Source organism: Molothrus ater, chromosome 5 (genome assembly GCF_012460135.2).
Source record: "Molothrus ater isolate BHLD 08-10-18 breed brown headed cowbird chromosome 5, BPBGC_Mater_1.1, whole genome shotgun sequence".
Classification (NCBI taxonomy): Eukaryota; Metazoa; Chordata; class Aves; order Passeriformes; family Icteridae; genus Molothrus; species Molothrus ater.
The window spans coordinates 27,371,247-27,396,896 of record NC_050482.2 but is presented as its reverse complement, the minus strand read 5'-3'; the positions used below and the strand labels follow the sequence as shown (position 1 = coordinate 27,396,896).

Genomic DNA, 25,650 nt, shown 5'->3' with positions numbered 1-25,650 from the left:
ATCTTTGTTGTGCTTGTAATGTCTGGTGTTTTATTTCATCAGTGTTAATACTCGAGGACCCAGGCACTGTAAACTGTTTACTAAAATGTAATCTATTTTCTTGGCTTTACCTTTTTTCTCCATGGATAGTTCTGCACTAAATTATCCCTTTTGCAATTGCTTCAGAACTGAACAGCTAGTGCTTTGTGCATGCAATGACAGATTGCCAGTATTCATGTTGCATCATCTAGGTATGTTATCCTAAAGGATGACTAGATGGAAGAAGTGAAGCTCAGCACATCTTCTATGCTATGATGCTGCTCCCTTGTCATGGGAAATCTTGACAACCTAATTGAAGATCCTTAGATTCATTAGATGATCATTCTTTACTTACACCAGCTTTCCACTTTCTCAGTCAGTGTTTTCGTTTTCTGTATGAGGTTGTGCTGCTGAGATGCACAGCTTTGCTCTGTCACTCTGTCAGGGGCTGTTGTGCATGTCTGCTAAGAGTATCAATTCCTGATTTTTTTGCAACATCTCTCCTTGCTCTACAAGTGCAGTCTGGCAGTCTAGTCTTCCTCTCTTGGGCCATAGGAAGGTATTTATGGGATGCCTAAAACATTTTAAAAAATCAAGCTTTAAAATATCCTGTTGTCCTACTGCTTACTTGTGCTCATTCTTATTTAACTCCCATCAAATCATACCTTATTGCATTACAGATATAAGCCAGCACCAAAAACCAGAAGGCCTGTGAAGAGGCCTTAGAATGCTAATCATGATAGCCATGAGAATTTTGTTACTGATTTCATTACTTCCAGAACAGGCTTCTCATTATGTGCTTCACATTTGAAGGCTGAAACCCAAATGTATCAATTAAATAACAACACCTTTAAATATGTGCTCATGTGTGCCAGTCTTGGTCTTTTCTGCATTGAAAGGAAAGTTTTGCCCTTCATGCTCTGGATGGTGAATTATCTGTTATGATTTCATTAAGCTATTTCTATTCACCAACCTACATGATAATGTAAAATGTCATGCACATTAATATGATGACAGTATGAAGAAAATAGCTTCTTTTACAGGAAACTGGTTCCTTAGATGCTTATTAGTGGAAAATGGTACGTAAGAGTACTGTAATACTGTTAGGCTAAAGAATCTAATCTAAAGAATCACAGTTATCAGTCTAAAGGAATCAGATACCGATGCAACTGCCTGCCCAGCATCAAAAGCAACACCAAGTTTACCAAGTACAGAAGACATAATCAGAGAATGTATAAAATAGCTGATGTGGACCTCAGGTCTAGTTCATCCATCCTTCTGTCTCCAACAGGCCTGATAAAAAAAAAATTAAAGGCTTGCAATAAAAAAGTAATCTATTCAAGTGTTTCATTATTTTTTATAATTAAAATATTTCTTTATGTCTAATCTAACAATCCAGATGTTGCATTATAAGTTTATTAGTTCTGCTCCCACACATGATGAACTTAGAAAACCAATGATTGTCTTGCATTTCAGAGCAATCTTTCATCATTTTGAACGCTGTCTCAGACTCTGAAGAATAAATGATAAACCCAAGTCCTTCCAACATTTCTCGTGGATGATATTTTTTTTGGTTCTTCCCTATTTTTGTTGTGTCTTTCTAAATATTCCAGTTGTCCCCTCTTTTTTTTTTTTTTTTTGTATAGGGCACCTAAAATTACACCCTACATGAATGTAGAAAGTATATTTTTTGCTGTGTTTACAGCCTGTACTGCTCTTTACAAAGTGTGCACTTTCCTTGTCCAAAGCATATTGTTGCCTCATGCTCAACTACACTGTAATATCCAAATTTTCTCTTAACATAATCCAGCATGTGTATGGGTAATTATTGCACCAGATTCTCTGCTCATCATTATCAAATTCAGATCCCTGTGCTCTAATACCATTCTCCAAAGTTACATCAGTCTTTACAACCATCTCCAGACTTAACAGGCATATCCTCTATTTCATCATTTCATCATGTATACATCCTACATACATCTCCATATAAATGCATGAATACATTACAAATATATGTATGCAAACATAGATGAATAAATATTCCTTCAGGCATGTCACAGTTGAATACTTGGGACATTGAAACTTTCATAGCTTGTATAGGTTACATGATAATGAGATGGTCTTCACACAGACAAAGGAGCCCAAAAGAACAATGGAAGCTGTGGGAACGCAAATTAGACCACGATTTAACTCCTTTGTGTCTGTTTCAGGAGTCATCAAACTGTGAAAATCCCACCTTACAGCTATGAAGGAGCACTGAGGCCCCTGGACCCACCCCACTGGGTACAACTAACACCAGGGAACAGAGGGGAGGCTGGCTGGGTCACCTGGCAGACTTGCCCATGGGTACAGGTTTTGCTGTGGAGTGCAGGGCAGAGCACTTCAGTACTGCACAAGACTTCTGAGGTGTTTAGGAGATCAAAGTCAGTGGAATGGAGATGGTTCAGGGAAGATCAAGTATGGAAAAATATAGACAAAAGAACACATTTTTTAACCCAGTGAAGAGAGCACTTGTCTGAGCTGTGGGCTGCCAGCTTGCCCATCAGAATGCTGTGGGACACAGTGTCAAAGATTTTACTGAAGTCCATTTTCTGTCACAATTTTTTCATCCACCAGGAAGGTCACCTTGTCATAAAATGAGATCAGGTTGGTCAAACAGGACCTGCCGTTCCTAAATCCATGCTGGCTGAGCCTGACCCCCTGGTTGGCCATGTGATCACATTCAAGGTAATCGGTTTCATAATGTTCCCCAGCATGAGGGCAGGCTCACAGGCATGGATTTGCCTGGATTCTCCCTCTGTCCCTGAATAATTCTGAATTTACTGCAATAACACCCAAACAAACTGCATAAGTTTAACTAAGAGACTTCAGAGACCTGTAGAAAACCTTTTTGGAACAAAGAAAGATCCTGACACATAAAGTGTTCATAGAGTCTACAGAGCTTGAGCATTTAAGAAAAAAGTTAGATAGTAATAGATAATTTTTACAGTGATTGAAGCTATCATCTAACTCACAAGGCAGATGTGCGTGTTCAAAGAACTGTAGACTGACATTAATCTTGTCTGAAGTTCTGATAATTGCATGTTTTTAGCTGAAAATGTTTAAAGATGTTTTGTGTGGTTTGTTAATTTTTTTCTAGTGCTAGCCTATGTGAAGTAAAATTCAATAAATATGAACAAAGGCTGGGTCATATTGATTTGTCATTGAAAATGTCTAATTTTCCAAGTTCTTTTCACTTATAATGTGTGCAGCTTTATTGCCTATTCACAGAGTATATTTTTAATATTAACTATATACTAGAATATTAATCACGTATTTCTTATCTAATTACATAGTTTCAAAGAAATGTGGCAATCAGTACTAGCAAAGATTTACTCTACTAGAAAAAAATAATTAAACACTGCCTTCAGATAATGTAATATCATTTGTACAATTTGACTGAATACCTAATCCAGAAAGATGAACAGGGAATATTTATATGGAACAAACTATTTTTATCCTGAAAAAGAAAATTGAAATAAGTAATATGCACTCAGTTTAAAAATAGAAATAAGCTGCATTAAAAACTTTTCACTGACAGAAGTACTGATTCCTCATTACTAGTAATGATAGGACAATCCAAAGTATTTATGTTTTGGGTGGTTTTTTCTTTTTTCACATGCAATCAATATTAATAATTTCCATGCAGTTACAAAAGAAACAAGGTGGATATAAAAGATCAAAATAGTTTATCGAAGGTTTTAATAGTTTCTTGTCCAGAGCAGCACAGGTACAGACATAAGCCAAGCATGTTACTGCTTCCAGAAAAAAAAAGAACGTTCACTTTTTACAACCAATTATTTCAAACTGAATTAATATACGATGCCCTAATGTTGGAAATTTTTTAAACCCACCAAACAATAGAACAAGCAAACAAAAGAAACACAAAGAATTTCTGGTGGCATTGTAACATTTAGATGGCACGTGTATTTGTTGACACTGATGTCAGAGCACATGGCAAAGCTCTTACAGGTGATAGTATGACCACTGGAACTCTTTCTGGTTGAACTTCATGTCAGCATCAAAGAAAAAGTTCAGCCTGAAGGTTCAGATCACTCCTGCTCTCTGTGGAGTGGTTTGCGCTCCGGAGGAAGCATTGGCTGTAGCTTCTGCCAGCGTTGTGGAGGCCAGAGAATATGAGTGGCTCGGGCATGGAGAAGTCCAAGAGAAACCTGCAACCAAAATATAAACCAGAGGTGTTGTTAGGTAATGCAAATAAATCAGTATGTGAAAAATACAAAGCATGTGATGATTGTTAGAGCAGTGGGAGAATACAAAGCAGAAGTGTGAGTAGTCTCTCATGCATGTAATGAGGGGAGAAGAAAATGTCTTTAGTAACAATTTATTTTTCTTTTTTTGATAAAACAGTTTTTGGAACTCAAAACAGCTTGCTGAAATGTACTGTCTGTAATAGAGAACTAGGAATGTTTTTTTTCATTTTCAAGAAAAAAAGCTGCTCAGAATAGGTGAGGCATTCTATAATCCACATAAAGCTTCTGGGTTATTCATTATTCTAGGTCCAGAGAAAAAATTTTAAGTATCTATTTTGAATAATTTCAACAGAATCTGTGTCTTGGATTTGATCCCTGTGTACTAACCACACCAGGATAGTGGGTTTTCTAAACATGTTGTGTTTACTATTTATCACTCTCCTTCAAAACTCCATTTTATCTTCAACCAAAAATGAAAATTACTGTGAATTGTAGAAATCTCTATTTATTTCTCTACATATCAAAAACTTTTGAAGTGCTAGAACTACTTAAACCTGATTAATATGTTTTGCAAACATGTTTTAGCATTTTATTATTTATTAATGTTTACTTCAGTAATTTTACTTCATTCATATTTTACTTCAATAACTCAAAATAAAATTCAATTCTGATATTGCTTATAAATGAATCAGAGATAACATAGTATAGAAAACAAAATTGCTTAGAAAATCTTAAGTAAATTATAAACAAGATTCTTTTCATGTATGGTATGAAAATAGCTAGTCTAAGTAAGAATAGAACAGTCACAATTTCAGACTGAGATAAGACAGTCCATACTTAACACTGAAATTAAGTCATTTTGTATGGAGTTAATCTCAGTTAATTTGAAAAGCCTGCAACATAAACTTCTGCATTTTAAATTATTTGTTTAGACTTGTAGAGAAAATAGCATGTAGTAAACATCCAGCACCAACAGAAGTTTTAAACAGGATAAAATCATGGTTAGAAAGACTGGAATGTCTGTGTCTGTGAAAAGATTGAATAATTCAGACTCCTAAACAGACAACAGTGATTATAATGGCTACAGAATTAGCAATGGCATGGATTAAAAAATGCACAGGCTTTATTTGACTTATGTCATTATTTCTCATAAAAACAAGGAAACATCTATGATATTATCCTAAAGAATTTTATTTAAGCCAATAAAAAGGAAATGCTTTTCAGAATGCACAGCATTACATCATACTTGCATATGTTATGCAGGATACAGAAGTGACCAGAAAAAAAATAGAAAACTGGTTTAAAAAATAATGATGGAAGCAAAGTCCAGCACAGGTAATTCAACATAAACAAAGTCTCTATGCTCCATATTAGGAACCACCGAGGGAAAAAATGTATATGTGCTTTATTCTTATATTTCAATGATCTGGTATTGGCTGTTTTAAGAGTCAGGAATTAAATGGATTTCTGGTTTGAACTTATACTTTGCTGCTTAAATTCATATGTAAACTCAGTTCCATTCCATTTCTCATTAAAATAAAAAAAGAAAAAAGTGATTTTAGTAAGCAGGTAATTCAGCATTTCATGCAAACAGACACCAAATAGGCCCCTAGGAATATCTTCAGCTAATTTTCTTGATTTAATTTCATAGGATTAATATATATTCACCAGTCTCTCTCTACTACATAATCAAATCAGTGAAGCTGAAGTGGTATATATCTAATTCCATATTCTGTAGCTTGATGAAGCAGGTGCTGAATTACTTGAATATAATTTGGTTACTTAATAACCCATGATATCTAAAAGAATTTGAAGTGGATCACTGAATTGAAGTCTAGTATTATATTTCACTTGCTTGATCCTTTGCAGAGACCACTTTTTTCCCAGATCCGTAGCAGTTCTTTTCCTTACATTTAAGCAGAGGACGGGCTGCTAAGTGACAACTCTTTTTAAATAGCATTGAGCAACATTTTTTAATGTCTTGACACACTTTTGTGCAGTTTGGTTGATATTTATGGAATTCACAACATCCTGTATCTTAATTAGCCCATAAAGTGGGCTGCAAATGTAATATTACCATGTTGGGTTTTTTCCCTGAGCATACAGCATGATAGCATACACATTACAGGCTGGTGCCAAAATATAAAACCACAGCAAATCCCACAGCTGCATATAAAATGTGACAGCATTAGTACAGAGGAAAAAATGTTTGAATACTCTTTCCAAACACAAATAACATCTCATTTTCAAAGCTCTGTGTTTTTCTCAGTACATTACTTGTTACTGATGTCAGCAGGAGGTCTGAAAACAGACTGAGAATATAATAAATGAATCAAAACATGTTTTAAGCTGAGGTTGGGAATCATTTTACCCAGAGGATTATTTCTACTGACCATCATCTGCCTTGAAACTAATAAAGAAGTCTTCTTCCTATAAACATGATTTACAACATGACTAGAGTTAAAAAGGAAAAACAGATATTGCTGGGTGATGGAAGCCTTTGCTAAACAACAATACACTGATGCTATAGGACTTCTTTTATAATAACTTAAAGGTTCACTTTAAAAGCACCTTGATGTTTGACTTCTGCAAACAACCATAATAACTTTTTCCATTGCCTATTATTATTCTGTACTTACCACAGCAGCCATGAATTTCACTGAGGAAGAACAGAATTGTTCGCAGAGAATAACCTGCCCTTGCTAATGGATTTGCCCTCATCAAGGTTAGACATGAATGAACTCAGAAGAGTGAACTAAAAGGCTACACTTTCTGTTGTAACAGTGAAATACTGAGATAATCTATTAATTAATCACCTCACTTATAGACAGTATTTTCTCCCTTTACATAAGAAAATAAGTTTATTCCCTTGAAACACTGTCTTAACTATAAAAAAAAATCAGTACTTTACAGACATAAATTCTTTGAGGAATGTGCTCCCTTTCCATCACAGAGATGCCAGCAATTAAATAGTTTGGGGCTATGTCAACATTATGACCTATTTGTTGTTCTTGTTGTGGCAAAAACAGCCACTACATTGAATTGAATCAATATTACTGTGCCTAAGCTGAGCTGTTTAAACTATTTTTAAATCTTTGAATATTAAGTTGAACAACTAAGAAGTCACTTCATTAACACAGCAATTTTATCTGCAAAGTAAGTTTTGAATTAATAATGCTGTTTTGACACTGTTACTGTGCTAAAAGCATATTTCCTCAGTGTCTGCTTGTTGTGAGTATGTTAGTTGTATGGAAACTGATTAGTTTTGGCACTGCATAAGGAAAAGATAAGCCTAAGACTGATAGTGCTATCTGCTGTGGTACTTACAATAATCTTGCTCATTTTGTCCTAATAGGCTTGGATAAACCACCTTTATTAGTATGAAGTCTTACAATAATATCACATGCTCTGGTTCTAAAATACATCATGAAAGTGGGAAAAGTAGTATTTGAACTGTAGTGAGTCTGTATATATGCAGCATACACTGGAGCACATCAAAATTTCTATGGAAATGACATTTGGATCTCAAGAAGAGGAAAGTCCAGATAATGGTGTGATCCTATGTGCTGGTTTTGGCTGGGAGAGAGTTAATTCTCTTCACCTTGGCTGGTACTAGACTGTGTTTTGGACTTGTGCTGAACACAGGATTGATAAAATAGAGATGTTTTTGCTACTGCTGAGCAGTGTTTGCAGAGACTCAAGGCCTTTTCTGTTTTTCGCGCAGCCACTGCTACTGGCAAGGAGACTGGGATGCCTGAGATGTTGGAAAGAGATGCAGCCAGGACAGGCTCCCCCCTACTGAACAAAGGTATATTCCAGACCATGTGACATCATGCTCAGTGGGTCAAGTTGGGAAAAGTAGGAAGAAGGGAAGGTTTGGAATGATGATGTTTGAGTTTCCGAGTCACCATTGCATGTGATGGCGCCCTGCTCTCCCTGAGATGGCGGAGGGAAGCAGTGAATTAATTCCTTGTGTGCGTTTCCTAATTAATACTCGTGTGCATGGCTTTTGCTTGTACTATTAAACTGTCTTTATCTCAATCCATAACTTTTCTGTCTTCTACCCTTCCAAGTCTCTCCCAGATTCTGCTGGTGGGGGAGTGGACAAACAGTTGTATGGAGCTGGGCTGCTGACCAGTGTGAAACCACCACACCTAACAAGGGTATTCTCAACTTCCCCAGAGAATGTAAAATCTACCCAAACAGCTAAATTCAGGTACTGTAGCTCCTAGTCATGAGTTCACTTTGGTTTAGGAACATTCCCCACAGATTTTCCCTTGCTTCTTTTTTACTTAAGCCTTCTTAATTTTATGCAGCTTAAACAGCCAAGATTTCAAGTTCTGTAACAATTCTGAAACAATGAAGAACACCACTAAATATACCCTGAGAAACAGCACTGCAGAATCAAAAAATCCAAACTTTTAAAACTTTTTAAAAAATTAGACTTACTAACTTTTCAGTTTTCTATTTGGAAGTAATAACCATAGAATCATAGAACTAAAGACCGCTTAGACTGACAAAGACCTCTAAGACCATTTACTCCAGCCATTAACTCACAATTCACCACTAAGCCATATCCCCACGTGTCACATTCACATGCATTTTGAACAATTCTAGACATGTAATAAGACAAAGAGACAAAACAAAAATGCAAGGATGTGACTACAGCTGTGTCATAGCCCTGCAATTCAGTATTGCCACTGCCAGTAACAAGCTATAGACCTTGTATTGGCTCTGCAAGGCCTCAAGATCAATTTCTCAGGATTTGTCTTACCTCTCCTGCCTGGAGTTTTGATTCAGCTTATTTAGATGCAACAAATTTTCTAATCATCAGGTGACTATTGACTAATTTGTTACAGTTTTGCTTATACCACTTATATTTGCTTATATTTGCATAGCTTTGTGGTATAATCAGAGTTTTTGGATGTGCATTAAAAAGTGAATATTCTGTATAGGATGAGATATTTGTGATTTGCAAATAATAATGAGGTATACAGGACCGTAGGCATAGGATAATTCAACAGTCTGAAAAAACCTAAAATGGTCATTAAAACAAACAACTGACTGTCAGAAAGGTTTAAAGGTGCACAAAGAGAAAAAACTGGAGAATAACAAGGAATATACTAGCACAAAATAAAATATACAATAAATAGAGACACAAATTGAAAAGCAATAAAGTATAAGGGAAAAAAGTTTTAAAAAGTGCTAAATTAGTGGAATTGAGAAAGATGAAATCACTGACATCACAATTCTGCTAGTGAAGAATTCAGGGTGCCAGCAACTCATGAAAGCACCATTTTCATGTCTTTTTGAGGAGGAGGGATACTGCCAACCTTGGGACCCAAAGGAGCAGCATAACCACTGAGATAAAGATAGACACTTGAAAGTGGTTGTGTGATATTTTTAAACTGTTTTGATGAGACTTTTGTATTAATTTGATAATTTGTAGTGCAAAGGGTACTATCATTCTCTGAATGAACTCTATTAATTAGAGTTAAGTGCTATAAAGTGTGATTTTATTGCAGCTGTGACTCAGTGGCTTCTCCTATCATGGAATTTTCCTGGTTTGCTCACAACAAAGTTTTGACTGTAACATTATGTTAATGTTAATTTTTTTTTCTAAGGCTACATAAATTCTCATTAAGTGCTGCACATTAAAGAAAAGCTATCTTTCTTCACTTGGTATTTCTTTTCATGCTTTTCTGAAACCAAAATGGTGATTTTTATGAAATGTTTATAAACATGTTTCATTATTTCTTTCATTAAAAAACCTCCAAAACAATCAAAATTAGAAATTTAGATGGACTGTTTCATGATTTCCCCACAATGTATTTTGACTTAGGGGAATTGTGACTGAAATTTTAATTATTTCAATTAAAATATTAAACACACACAAAACACATTTTGTAACAGATGATGCAATAATCACATTAAAAAGTGCAAAATTAGAAATCTTGGAATATCTAGATCAGTCACAGAATAAGCAAAGGTAATATGAAGAAAATAATAAAGCACAGCATTTAACATTGAGTCCGCACAAAAATCTCTCTGAGGGTGTTCTTGGAAAATAACTTGGGTATGAATACACTTCTGAAGAAGAAAGATGATCTTGTTTCATCATATTTCAGCCTAGCAAACAGTCAACACTCCTGTCTTCCAGTCTCATTAATAAATGTGCAAATCTCTCTAAATTGTGCAAATCCCCTAAAATACCATGAATGAGAACAGTAATAGCTACCCAACAAACTAGAAATAGAACTAAACTACAAGTGCCACACTACCTAGGTACTTGAGAAATTTCATCAACAGTGACAAAACTACAATTTAAAAGGCCACCTCTGGTTATGTAGTCACTTTTGCTTTAGTCTTTTATATTCTAACAATATTGCACAGGCCCCTCAAATGTCATGTCCAATTATAAACATTCAAACACAAAAAACCTAACATTTTCTCAAATCAAACAAAGATAAAGCAGTAGAAAGAATCACAGTGCTTCAAATTGTGTTTTCTGTTCTCTGATGCAATATAGCCTCATATTTTTCCTTCACATGCAGGTTAGCTAAGAAGCTTTATAACAGACTTTCCCATGACAATATGGAACATAGCTATATACAAAATTTTCTTCTCAAATTTTCTGTTTCATGTCACAAACTCATTGGGGGTGGTTAGGAGTAATTCTAGAGCAGCAGAGGTCTATTCAGACAATATTTTGCTGGCTGGATACTTGCCAGTTCAGAGAGAGGCTCTGAAATGTGCCAATACACATAAGGTGAAAATTCCTCTAATATGGCAAAACCCTGAGTGATTTAGAGATGGCCCCATTACAGCAGGCATAGAGTTTCAATACATTTTTCCAGATCTACGAGTTCATTGCCCCACTACCCATATTCCATCAGCCAATCAGCTGTAGTTTGATGATACTGGTATCCTTAAAGACTGGCAAATTTGCATCAATGTTGAAAACTGTGGAAAGGGACCAGGCTAATGAAAAAGGTGAGAAGAAGTTCAAAAATATTTCAGCCCTCAAAATCCAAAGAAATCCTTATGATACAAACACCTATGCAACTACCCAGCATTTCAGCTATAACCCTAAGAAAAATATAAGTCTGGAACAGCTATTTGTGTCAAATTAGATTGCACGTCTTTAAGAAAGGTTGTGGCACTGGGTTTTGATATTAGATGGTAGCTGTAAAATGGTCTCACAGAGAATTGTCCCAGTAAATTAATCTCTCAAAAAAATCCATACTTTAATAGAAAGAAAACATGATTGCTATTACTTTTCATCTTTTGTACATGGTTGAACCTTGAAACAAGTACTATCAAGTGCAGTAGTAGGAAAAGAGCACAATAAAAATAAAATCCTGTGGATTACAGTAAAATCCCAGAGAAACCACTTTCTCTAGTAGAAATATCTGCGATAATGAACAGTGACAGAAGAAACAAATATCCTTCACCTCCTTCTTTTATGAATCCAAGTAAAACACAAATATTAGAATCAATAAATTATTTTGTAAATAAACCGATACCAGAATAGATGTTCTCTATCTTCTATCAGCTCACCAAAGTTTGAGATACCAAAGTGCCAATTAGCTCATGAATACAGAAAGTGATAGATTCCTTTCTAATACATAGCATAGTGCCAGCATATTCATTGTTCTTTCTTCCAGTAACTGGAGAAATCAGACCTAATGGAGCCACACAGATCTAGTGACAAAGAAAAGAATGCAGCCCATTAATTTTGTTACTAAGTGTTCCATTACAGTTCCATTAGTTTGATAGCTGAAACAGCAGCTCCAGATATAGATAAAACATCCCATATGTGTTTTCTTTCACAGAGCTAGTATATAATCAGTCAAGGTCTGTATTAGTTATCAAATTTATAAGTGTTCATTTAGATAGAAAATATATTTTTAAAATATGAAAAAATAGAAATGACAACTATTTTACTTTAAGAAAATCTTAAATAGTGAAAATCTACAGTTAAAAATGAGACACATATCACATATATGCACAGAAAAAACCACAAAAATAATGTACAAGAGAGAGATGTATTTCAATTGCTATGGTTGATTCCCTTCCAGGAATTAATAAAATTCCCATAATAAATAAAATTTTAGCATGGAATAGCTGTGTGACATTGCTATAGCAATTGTGATTGCACCCATCCAACACAGTTTTGCAATTTAAGCTATTCACAAAGAAGAGGTGAGCACTGCATTGTAATGATAACTCAGGTTATTGATTGAATTGAAAAAATGTACTAAATATCAAAATAACTGGATTGCACTCTCATTTTTCTATCATATCTACACGCTTATATAAACATAAAGTTACAAAAGAGGAAAAGGAAAGAAAAGGTCACTGAAAACAGAACGTATTTCACATATGAGATTTCTTTACAGTTAAATGTGCAGAAAAAACACTAGCTAGCATTGAACCATAACTGAAATTCAAAGTAGTGCAGATTTAAAGGAATTCAGGATAAATTAGTGCATCACTTATCCATCGCTTGAAGAAATCAACTGTCAATGCCATTGCCTACATTAAACACAGTAACAGGCTTAGTACAAGAATTCCATGAACTAAATTCCATTTCAATGCCTTTTATTAGAATTGTCATGGATATACTATTGAAAAGGCCACTATAACTAAATAACTTCACTCCTTCACAAATTTTTCTGTGTTTTCTGTTCTCTAAAGACATATTTTTTAAAATAGAGGTTAGCATATAACACAGCACTACTTTTTTCTTCAGTAAGCATAGCAGTCTTAGCAAATACTCTTTCTTGTTTATGATTAACAGAGCCATTATGATAAATAGACCTACAAAAGGATTTATAAACCAATCCATTATTTATTTTAGATTTCTAGTAATAAGACTGGTAAAGGAATTTGCTTAGTGCACAGTATGATGTGCTTTGCATGCTGCATATACCTAAAAATAATTTAATAGTTAAAACCTTTTAATATTTCACTGGATGATGCACAAAGTTCCTGACTAAATAGGATTGTCACTAAGTCATGTAACTCAACAGAAAAACAAAATGTACTAGCAGCTCTCATGAAAGAGACACACATAAAAAAGCCATAATACATTTGCAATTCAATATTTTAAGAATTGATAAATCAAGTGGCAGGAAGAAAAGAATTACTAAAATACATTTATTATCTTCAGCTAGAAAGTATTAGCTAATTCCAAAATCTCTGCATATTAATTATTTAGTAATACATAAAAGGCCTCAATGTGAATTCCTGCTCAGGAACGTATTGTAACAGTGTCACCATTCAGAACAATGTCAGGCTTAGTGATATTTTTCAGCTTACAACACTGATACATTACAACTTACAACTGCTGTACATTACAAATTGAGTTGATTTCCAGTTTGCTGTCATTGCATGTCATTAATTCAGTTTTAGCCTGAAGCTTTGGCAAACACAGTGGCACAGTGCAAGGCATTCAAGCACAGGAGGGACCGAGTGGCCCCAAGAGCTCACACACTACCCAGGAGCTCAACTCTCACTATGCTGCTCCTCCACAGACACAACTCATCCCCACAGGCTGGCCTTCAAGCAGAGGACCATGCCCTCTGCTCTATGGCCCCTCCTCTGCAGTCCTTTGTGCTTTCAGGAGAACCAAATTCTGCATCCTGGCACTGCTCTGGCCACGGAGATTTACCACAGTGCTCTGTGCAATACAGGTGAGAGCCCTGGTGCGATCCTGCTCTGCAGCAACTGCACACTCACAGATGAATCAGGCCCTAATGATGAGAGGCTAGTATTCAAAGCTGAGCAAACAAGCTAAGGTGACAGGTGAAATTCCATCAAATATCTGTGGAAATGCACATCTGTGCCAGGGATCATATGCCTGCAAGCTGGGAGAGATGACATTTCAGACTCATTCAGGAGAACTAAAAAGAAGGGAAGGAGTCCTACTGTAGAAGAAAGCAGTAGGCTTCAATCTCTAGATACACTCAAATTCTTCTTCAAGACAAGTGATGTGAAAACCCCCCACATGCTAGTTGCAGCTAATTTCTATTCTTCATATATTTTCTAAAGCTCAGAAAAGTACCTGATCTCATGGGTCAAAAATCAGGGCAATTTCTGAACTTAGAGAAGTACCAAAATTAAAGAATGCCGTGGAGAACATCTCAACCCACTGATGTCTTTTCTGTCTGTAGGAATAGCTCTAGCCTGAACAGACCATCGCCGTGATGGGACAGCATTGTGAGTCTTTGGGAAAGTTCATAGCTTTAAATTTTCCTTGGCAGATGTGTTACAGTAATTATCAAATGCTGAGGGAAGAAAGAAAAAAAAGAAAGGCCAGCAGTAGCCAGGAAAGTTAATTTAAGGAAATCACTGAAAAATTACCTCTTAATTAAAACAAAATGGTATAAGACCTGATGATATTACAGCTGTTACTGGACAAAGCAAGCCTTTTCTGAAGCTAAATTTGTCAGAGACTTTCAGCAACAACATCTTGTATGTACAGCAAACACATCTGTCAGCTGGCTCAGAGTTTCTGTGGTTTTTATTACATCTTTTAGATTTAGTCTGATACAAATTAATTTGTTGCAATACTCTTCATAAAATCATTTTTATTTTCTCTTACCTTAAAAAAACAACTGTTCAATAGACTATTCCACTTAACTAAATATTTCAAAATGTCCTACTGTGAGACTTGCCGATATTTTCTTTCAAAATGGCGACATAAACAGTTTGACTTACACAAAACATGCTGTTGGTAACACGAGCCATGAAAAGCAACGGGGAGTAAATATTCAATGAGCAGTTAGGATATCAAAATGTCATTAAATAGCTGCATGATAAGTTATTAAAAATATAAAAGACTTTTTAATAGACCTCTTTGTGTGAGGACAGCTAGAGCTCATCTAAATTGGTAAATTTCATCAAGAGAGTTCTGTATACGTAATCTCCCCAAGTTGATTTCCTGAGAAAAAACCCACAGACATACTTCAAATATATATAAATATTTTTCTCTTCCTTAAAGCTATAATAATAGCTATGAATTTAAGAATACTAAATACTTTCTCTCTTTTCTTTATCTGATTTATTCTGTATTTTTGCTAAAACTATGGAGAAGAAGATTAAATTTACTAAACCCAGTCTTTACTTGACCTGGAAAAAAAACTCAAAAACATTAATATTTTTCTAATTCAATCTTACTATTATTTAGCATTCTATGTTTATATAATACTGTGACATCTGTCAAAAGAGAAGGCTTCTTTGTATAATATCAATCATATAGCTATCCTTTCACTTCATAATGGAATTTATGATTAAATAATTGACACTATATACTTATGAATATATTTTCTCCAGCCTACCTAAGTAATCCTCTTCAAATTTTTTTTTTCTTTACTTTACTTCTGATTAGCTTAGGATAACGGCATTAGAGGTTTTGCAGAGAAAAGAAGTTTCACAAAAATATAGCAGAAATATAAGATACATATCCTTATCAAATTATGTTATCAAATACTGTTTCTCAGCATCCTGAGTCTACAGATTTACAGATCTTAGATGTGAGATGACTGTTTAGTTCTCCACAGAAAAGTCCCTCAGTGAGGGAACAATAGTCCTTATGGAGAAGCCAGTTTCATAGAGCAGTGACATGATGGATCAAGTCCCCAGGCATGGCTTGTGCACCAACAGCCCCAGCAGACTCAACAACAGGAGGGGCAGGAGACCAGCAGTCAGCTCCCTTTAGTTATGGGGACATCAGGAAAACAGAGAAGAATGGGAGAAGCCCACATATGAGTTTCTTGACCATTATATTTGAGGTTCAGTTAATTGGCCTAATGTAACAAGAGACTCATGGCTGAGAATAAGGACAAGGAGATAACACTCACCAGTTACCACCATGACCAAAACAGACTTGACTTGAGGAAATTAATTTAACTTATTTCCAATCAAATCAGGGCAGGGAATTGAGAAATCAAAGCAAAACTTAAAAATGCCTTTTCCCCACCCCTCCTTTTTTCCCTGGTTCAACTTCACTCCCAAATTCTCCCTCTCCCGCCCCAGCAGCACACACAGGACTGGGAATGGGGCCATGGTCAGTTTATCACACATTGTCTCTGCTGCTCCTTCCTGCTCAAGGGGAAAACTGTTCACACTCTTACTCCAGTGTGCAGTCCCTCCCATGGTAGACAATCCTCCATGAACTTCTCCAGTGTGAGACAGGTCCATGTTGGAGAGGCGCTGGCTCTGTTGGACATAGGGAAAGCTTCTAGCACACACAGCTTCCTACAGAAGCCAGAGCCCTGTCTCTGCCCCCCAGTCACAGCAAAACCTGGCCACACAAACCCAATGGAGAAGGTTTGATCCACAGCTTTACTATCAAGATTTACATTTTTCGCAAGGAGAAACTAAAACTTTTCCTAAGCTCTACATGATAAGCAAGAAAGTACTGAAGACTAATGAATTCAGTTCTCTGCATACGTAATAAAAAATTCTCTCATAGTCATAATCAAGCCATAGTTCAGCAAAGCATGTGCTGAACTTTAAGTATTCAAATAATACACTTGAGCACATTATTAAAATTAAGTAAAATAAAATAAAATGAATAAATTTCCAGGGACCTGATGATCTAGATTTATTAACTCTTTAAATGACTCCATTTTTCTGATTATATGTAGCTATTAAGCTATTTTAGCAAGATATACTGCCAGGTCATCAGTACAGAAAAAGGATTATTACATTTAGGATTTCAAAGTTCATATACATGTTAAAACTCAACACCATTAAAACTAATTTTTTACATGGAGCTCTTTCACTTCCAGTAAGAAAATCAATGTGATTAAAATTCCTTTTAAGTGCTTACCTTTATAAAAAAATCACATACAAAACATGCTATAAATCCAATGCTTATTTTGTATCTCAGTGTTTTGGGGTACAAAAAATCACATTTTTGTCAGCAATAGACTGTGTAGCCATCACCATTGCTATAATGCCTGAAGATCCAAGTCTCTCAAATTAGCTGAGGAGACAGCAGCAGTGAAATTGCAGACAGCACAATCTGATACATTTTCATCAGTCTGCTGCAGAGAAAATATATTCCTGTATGTTTACTGAGCTGTTTTTTCTGCTTCAGGATCTTAGCATTCAAAGCAGATTAAAAAATGCTCCATATTTTAATGAGATCATTATTAATAGTTCATCTTCTCGCCTGCTAGAGTACTAAATTTCCATCAGCTCTGGGCTAAGGCGATGGGAAGATGGCTATTACAATAGCTTTGCTATGGATTCTGGCAACCTCCCCTCAGCATCTTTGTTCTCCCATGACTGCACAGCTTAAGCAACCACTCTGAGCTTGGTAAGGACTCTACATTCTCATTTTCCAAAACATTTTGTGTATTTTCTTGTTCAATTAATCTAATGCATGTTTTTCTTGAACAGGCAAACCACCAAACCTATAAAAAACAAAAAAAAGGCTCCCATGTTTGCTTTACTCCAACTTTCTTCCAGTGACCTAAGTTTCCATGCTGTCTGGAGTCACACAAAGGCAGAAGTGAATCAGAAGCTGCCTTGACCTCAGGAGCCTGGTGGTATGCACCACTAGCACATTTGAAGAGAGAATCAGTCTTAAACTGGAGTCAGCCACACTGTGTGCTTGTAGACTGGAGGATGTGATTCTAAGCATGCGTGAAATACATTGGTCAAAGTCATGATTCTCTAAATGCAGAAAGTAAGAAGATGATAAGGTAATAATAAGGTAAAGTGTAGTTCATATCAAATGTGGACAAATGCAGGGCCAGATTCTTAAGAGAGCTGGATTAAAAAAAAAAAAAAAAGGAATATGTAAATAGCATCTGGAGCCTTTTAGTAGGAGTTTAGAGATACCTGAACAACCTACATCCTGAAATTAGAATACTTCCTTCCCAAACATCAGAAATTATATAAAATCAGTATTAGCTGCAACTGGAAAACATTCCCAGTTAATACTAACACGTTAAATAAGAAATCAAGAGCTTCAAACTTATACTAAACAAGATTAACCTTGAGCATCCATGGCAACAGCAGAGTCCAGTGCAGCACCTGCCGTGTTCTGCAGCAAGGCAGCTTTCTTTTCAATCTCAAAACACTACCTTATATCATTTTTTTTCATAGTCTCTGCAAGAACTCAGCTGAAATTAATCCCCAGATAGTCCAAAGCCCTTTAGTACACATTTATGTAAGGGAATTTTTATGTACAGATGGTATCTGGATAGAATCCTGATATTTTCCTCCCTCTTAAGTCTGGCCACAACTCCTGAGTGACCTCTCCTACGGTGTCATTCTGGCAGGCTTGTTATCTTTCCCATGTGTTTGCCAGTTTGGCTCAATTATTTATCTGCAAGGCCTCCTGTTGCTGGCTGGCAGCATTCCCCAGGCACGAGAAACCAGCAACCTCCATCCACTGCCGTGCAGAGCAGGACCCAGCTCCAGTACCCAGACCCTCTCCTGCCTCACTCAATAGCAAGGGAATCCACCAGAAATCTCTAAATGCTGTTTTATGAGGAGTGCTCTCACAAGCAGAATGTGGATGACACAGAATAAAGAAACAATTTCTAAGACAAATTAATTTCCAAGTTCAGCCAAAAGGTAAATTCTTCTACAGAAATGCTAAATCCCATGGCATCTGAACAAATACTTAATTCTCTGACCACAGAACATCACCTTAGATTAGGCCTTAATTGAGATTAATGGGGCATAGCCTATCTCTCTTGTTTTTTAAACCTCTAGAATCACCTGTCTGATTGCAACGAAAACAAATTGTTATGGTCATCTTTTAAACTATAAAGAGTTAGTCTTTTTAAAGAGAACTTGAGATATAAAATAAACATGAACTTTGTACAATAAATTTTTGTATGCTATAGCTGCCATTCAGAAAACATAGCAGAAACAGAAAATAATAAAAGCAGTATATTCACAGAGGTAATATTAGAGCTGGCCTCAGTTTTTAGGTTTAGCTATTAAAAAAATTTCAATACCTTTTTGGCTCTCAAATGCTGCAGTTATAAGACATTTTACATAAGTAAAACCCATTCCCTACAACTCTATGTTTATTTAAAGTTTTTGCTAGCATGTATCATGGCACTGCTATTAACACTTTTTAATCCGTAATATTCATTTCTGAAAATGCTAAATCAAGCTCTCAAGCTAATGAAAATGCTAGACAGGTTGTTCTTCAAAATATACATACACAGAGATTGAGACATTCTCTTTCAAATCAACAACTTTCTCAAAGGTGTGACAATCAAAAAGTTGAGTCTCTACTTACCATTTTTAGTACTCATTTACATAATGAAAAAACACATGAAAAATACTCCATTTCTTGAGAACCATAGACATGAAGCTATTAAGAAAAAGATGTCAGAACCTTTATTAATTCAGATTGCATCTTACTTTAACAAAATTTATTGCTCCTACAGAAACAATGTTGAGCCTATTTGATGATTATAACTTTAGATTTCTTACTTAGAAATATGTCAAAATTAATTCTTATTTAATGAGGTTTTTGAAAAGTGTTTAAAATAGCAAAATTCTGAAACATGCTCATTAGAACTATTTGTAAGTAATTAAAAATGATAGCTTTTAAATAACTTGTGATTGGATCCTAAAGCCATGTCAGAAATATGCTCAGATGACAGCCTGTCACATAAATTTATCCTTGATACATGAGCCCTGTTGATCCCTAAACAGTAAAGATTTTATTATTCTCTTGAAAAAAAAAGAAGTTAAAATTTCACAGTTACTTTTTCCTTCCTTTTCCCTCCTACTTCATGGCACCTAGGTCATTGACATTATCTTGCTGAACACTAGAAAATCATTAATTGCTTAGTCTGCATTCTCCAATTTTTCTGCTATCAAATGCCACTGTTACAATGTAAGAGAGGCATAAATTGAACAGAAAAGGTAACCAACTGCTCATGAAAATGTAATTTTTCTGTTTGACAAAGACACTAACATGATGAGCTATGGCATTTTTGTGTAAAATCCTTCTTGGATTTGGAGTGTGTCACATTCTATCACTTAGGAGTCAACATTTTGCTTATGACATTGCACCCAGAGGGAAAGCTTGGGTGTGAGCTTTTGTTTTCTTTTGTTACTTTAAGAGTTTGGCAAGGACTACTGTAAAGATTCTGAAAACTTCTAAGCCTTCAAAGTGCAGTACAAAAACTGTCTTAAAAAAGATATTCTTAAATATGAAGTGCCCTTTATTTTTCATAAGTAAGCCACTTGAAGTGCAGAGTGTTTGAAAATGTGCTGGCCAACAAAAACATCTAAATCCTTTTTGCTAACAGTATTTCTTTGCTATCCTAGAAAGCCAGCTAGATGACAATAAAATAAATTAAAAGTCAAATTAAAAATAGGAGTATCTTTATTCAACAAACCAGGGTCAGTGGTAGAAGTAAAACCTAGATTTTTTTTTTTAATTTCATGATTATGATAGTAATGTTTAAGGCTTTTTTTTTATTAATTTTTTTTATTAGTTCTCAGTTTGTTGGTGTTTCCTACAGAAAACAAAGCTGCCCAGGACTAATTATGTATATATATGTGTGTGTATGCATGTTTGTATTAATTTTCCTTTTAAATAATGGTACATGTTGCATATAAAAAGCCACAGTCAACTGTGAATTTCTTAATGTCTTATTTTCAGGTATAATTTGAACATTGACTGGAGCCTGGAACCTGTCCTCAAACTGATTAGTAACTCACTTGAAAGCTTGTTGCCATAATTTAGAGGACTATTCCTGTAAACCAGGGCTATTGCTCATGTTTAAGGACACCTGAGTCTGACCCTAAGATTTATTTAATTTCCTCTGCAAAATGAGAGATTAAAAAAAAAAGGAAAGAAAGCAACAGCAGATTTATAGAAGATTGTAAAACATGTATGTCAAACTTCACCTCTTGAATCTTACAGGTTTCAAATATTAATTTATAGAACAGTGTGAGCAACAAGGCTTAAAAGTATTCTTATTATTCTGATATAAGTAGATGACAGTCTAGTCAATTGCACTACATTTTGCTTTTGATGAGGACTATTATTTCCAACAGTCATAATATGTAACAGTGCCATAGCTTGTCATGACTTATCTGAAAAACATGAAAGCATGCAAGAAGTCTATGGAGTTATGAATGTCACTATTACAGAGACACTGTTTTTTCATGGTACTTACTGAAGTGCTTTTATAAACCTGCTTGTATTCATGGGGGGGGGGGGGGAGGGAAGGAGAAAAATATTTAGAGAAATTCTGTGTTTTCAAAGGAAAAAAAACCCAAACCAAACCTCAAATATTTTGTTTTCTATTACAGAAGTGTGAATGCTACTAAAAAAATTATTTTCAGCATTAAAAAGTGCCACTGACCTAAAGAACTTGTTTAGAGAACTTGTTTATCTAACAGAACAAAGCCTTATGAAAACAAGAAGGAATGCTTGCTCCCTCCAAAATTTCTGAATCTCCTGTCCATTTATGAAGACAAGATGCAAACAGTGAGCAGTGAATTGCCTCACAGGTATTATACTCAGACAGCTATTAGAATATAGTGCAGACTACTGTAAAATTCTCTGTCTCTGACACAGAGCTGATTAGATTTAAGAGATATAATTGCATTTGATTTGCATTTAGACATCGCATTTAACCTCACTGGTATGTTCCAATGTCTACTGAAGCATATGGACAAATACCCACAAAAGGAATTATATTCAGACCCTTATTCAGGTGAAGTTATAGATTCAAAGATTTTTAGCCCTATCATCCTTGGCTTACACTGCAGCAATTTTTCCTAATTCAAGGATACTTTACATAAGGAAAGTTCCCTAGTCATCACCAGAGAATGATCTCAACTAATTCCTCTGTATTTGGAATACCTGTTGCAATCTTGTTTTCTTTAGAGATTTCCTACACAAACATCTCTCTGGCCAAAAAAGAGGTTATTGCATGCAGGAGGAATAAAAAATGAAATACCTTAGGTGTTTTGATAGCCCTAAATTAACTAGAATGTAGTAGAATGAGATATCAGAAAAAGATAGATTCAAGCTGGCAATTAATACTTTTTGCTGAAGTGCTCTGATTCCCAAACAGGGAAAGCAGTGATTATTGTTGAGGTATTAGCCTTATTTGGAAAAGTTTAAAATGCATATTAAAGTTAGAAATTTAAAGTTGTAAAATTGAGTTTGAGAAAACATTTAGATCGAAGAACTGAGGTTAAATGAAGACTGATTGAATTGTTTGTTTACTAGACATTCTCTCAACATTCTCCTGAAATCCCATGAGATATTCAGCAAACTTGGATTCTCTCATCTAAATCAGTAGCCTAAAATGGAAATCATGCTAAGCTCTGTATACAACCAGTGGAAAGAGAAGAGCTTGACATTGTGATGTAGATCAGTAGTAAGTTGTGTTAGTTTTCCCCATTTCTCTCCCTTGGCTTTAGAGGAAAGCTAGGCAACTGTGCTATTAATTTGGGTGTCTCTGCTCAGGGCTTATGATTAGATTGAAAGAATCTGGGCTTCTATATTGACTTAAAAATCATGTAATGTTCCCCATAAAAATCTATCTGTTCAAAAGGTATCCTTGAAATAAATGCAAGACATTATCTGATGTTAAATTAGCTTTCTAGATTACTTGGTAGTAAATTTAGAGAGGACAACAGCAAAGCTCCCTTCACTGGCCCAAAACCTGCATACAATGATACTGCATTTCCCAGTTTAACAAATAATTTGTGAGGTTTTTCCTTCCTTAGAAAATTCTCAGAAATCCTTCTTTTATACTGCAATGCTAAAGGAGAGCAGTAATAAGTGCAGGTCAATTACTGAGCATAGGTTACAGGGTTTGAAATCTTAGTGACCTTGAGTGGAATCAGGTTCCAAATGAAATTTGTTAAATACCATTATGTTACATGACAACTCTGGAAGTCAGGGAATGAGAGAACAGTAGAGCCAAAGTCCCTTGGGGCAGCCTGGAAAATGTAGCTATACCTGTATAAATAACACATTTGTTATATCTAGTTTTGTTGCTTTAAAATGGTTTGCTCAGGAAGCTGCTGAGCTTCAGAGGAAGAAATCACCTCATCTCAGCCATCACAGAGTCATTGTTGTATACTGCCTCTGTTCTAACCATGGCAACACACTGGCACCAAAAAAAAAAATTAAAAATAATTAAAAATCAGTGATGCAAACTAGATTAAAAATATTCATTTTAGAATTAAAGCATAACCCAAAGATTTCTTGGCTAGCATTTAATCACACATTTTTCTTTTTAAAAACTCAATTTAACCTCAATTCCCAGGTTTTCTTTTTTAGATTCCACTTCCAGTGCAGTAGATATGCCATGTTTTTTCTATGGGACTACATCTGAAATGAGTCAGTCACTCTATACTACTCACAGTCGAAAGAACTTCATCTAAAAGTACCTTCAGATTGAATCTTTTGTGTGAAGCCTGAGCAATCTGCAGCCAGTGAAGAATAAAAATATATTGAGCACTCACTGCCGGAGATGCAATCGTAAGATGCAGAAATAATTGCTGGAAAATATCAGAAGATGGTGTGCTAGTGAAAATTTGTGTTTTGTCTGCTTTTAGAAGATTCTGTGTACCCAGCCTACATACTTACTTTACTTCTTTAGATACTTTATAAAATTAATTAGATTAATTAATCTTTAGATTAATTTTGTATATGATACTTCTTTTACCATCCATGCACTCTGGATGTGCATGGATGGTAAAAGAAGTATCATACACAAAATTAATCAAGAACTGTTCCAACATAAAAATAGCTGAGTTTTAACAAAAAAGATAGGGCTAATAATGATCTATTTTTATTTCATTTTTACATTCTAGATAAAGTCAATGTCCAGTTCCTAGATGACAATTGAGCCTAGTTTTACAACTGTCTAATTAGCATGCAATGCTTATAGTCATTTATGGTTATAAATATTATATAAGTTTTTATTAAGATAATAGGGATTATAGCTTTAATTTTCCCCATTTTTTCATGTTTAAATAAACTTGAGGTTTATAATTTTAGTCTGAAATAGGAAAAAAAGAAAAAGAAAGAAAAAAATAAGTTATACTGAAGGATTTGTGCTGGAGCTTTGTTTCTGCAGGTAGTTGATTAATATATTCTCTGAAAAGCAGTATCTCTGAGATAATTTTCTTGCATTTTATACTGCTCTATGAATTATAGAAGAATCCACACTGGCTGCCTATGTTATTTTGCAAGAGTTACTATTCTTTTTAGAAGCAGACTGAAGTAAGAAAAATTGACTCATCCAAGCAGTCACTTGGTGCCATCATAGACTTGCCCAAAGTAAAAAGGAAAATCAACATGAAAATTATTTTGAGAGATAAGGCAGGTTAAAAAGAATGAGGTCACTATTTCTATGAAAATAACAATGATCAAGCAGATCAACAATTGAGACTTTTACAGATAACTGGAAAAAATTATGAAGTTCCTAGAATAATGTAGCGTTTCCAACTGAAGATCAAGGAATGTCATGAGTTTATTTTTATACTAAGTCAATAACATACCTTAAAATTCACATCCCACTTCCCAAAACTAAAATAAATAAAAAAAAAAAATCCGTCTAATAAATCACAAACCTTGATATCTACAGAAATTGTAGCATTTTTTGAAAAGCATTGAGAACTAAGACATTAAAGCCTGTAGACAGGCTGGCACTGCTGGCACTGTTCAGAGGATCCAGTGCAGGTCCTCAGAGTTTCTCAGCTGGAGAAGCTGCAACTTTTTCAAAGATTAGACTTAGATTAGGCTGCACAGCAAGGCATCTCTCACTGCTCATGCATCAGGGAGTACTGTGCTTAACAGTGTTATTCATCTCTTCAAGGAGACACTAATTTTAGGATACTTTAGAAATGCTGTTCCATCTGTGAATTAAATTGCACTTCATATCTCACAAACACCAAGAACTAAGTAGAAGTCACCTTCACTTTTTCTCTTTCTATTTAATGTTAATTTTGCTGCAAGAGGCATGTAATCCACAGCTTTCTTGTTGTGCCTGGCCATTTAAATTTTTGATCCCTTTTAATACACTGTAATAATCAGTCTATAAAGTCCAATTACTCAGGGTAAAAATGACTGACATCTCTAGACTCAACAAACCCCAACTTAACAAAATGTATGACTTTAAACTCTATAATTTTCTGTGTAAATCCATATCTCCCATTTTCATATTGTCCCAGCTTGTATCTCACTGGCAACACAGCTTTGCTCTTATAAGCACGAAAATTTAACAACAAATTACAGAGCACATGAATGCATAAATCATTGCATGAATATTAAAAATGAAAGTGGACATAATCTGCTGTCGAGGCAAAAATGTGGTTAAACACCTTTACATATCACTTCTTCAAGAAGAAC

General features: G+C 35.1%; 1 protein-coding gene across 1 annotated transcript in view; it reads right to left on the bottom strand.

Annotated features, from left to right (window-relative positions):
* Window positions 1–3,729: 3,729 nt before the first annotated feature.
* Window positions 3,730–25,650, bottom strand: part of IMMP2L (inner mitochondrial membrane peptidase subunit 2) — a 406,503-nt gene continuing 384,582 nt past the window's right edge. The window contains exon 6 of the mRNA XM_036400427.1: window positions 3,730–4,229. Within this exon, the coding sequence (XP_036256320.1) occupies window positions 4,110–4,229 (120 nt within the window). The 3' untranslated portion in view covers window positions 3,730–4,109. The remainder of the gene's footprint in view (window positions 4,230–25,650) is intronic.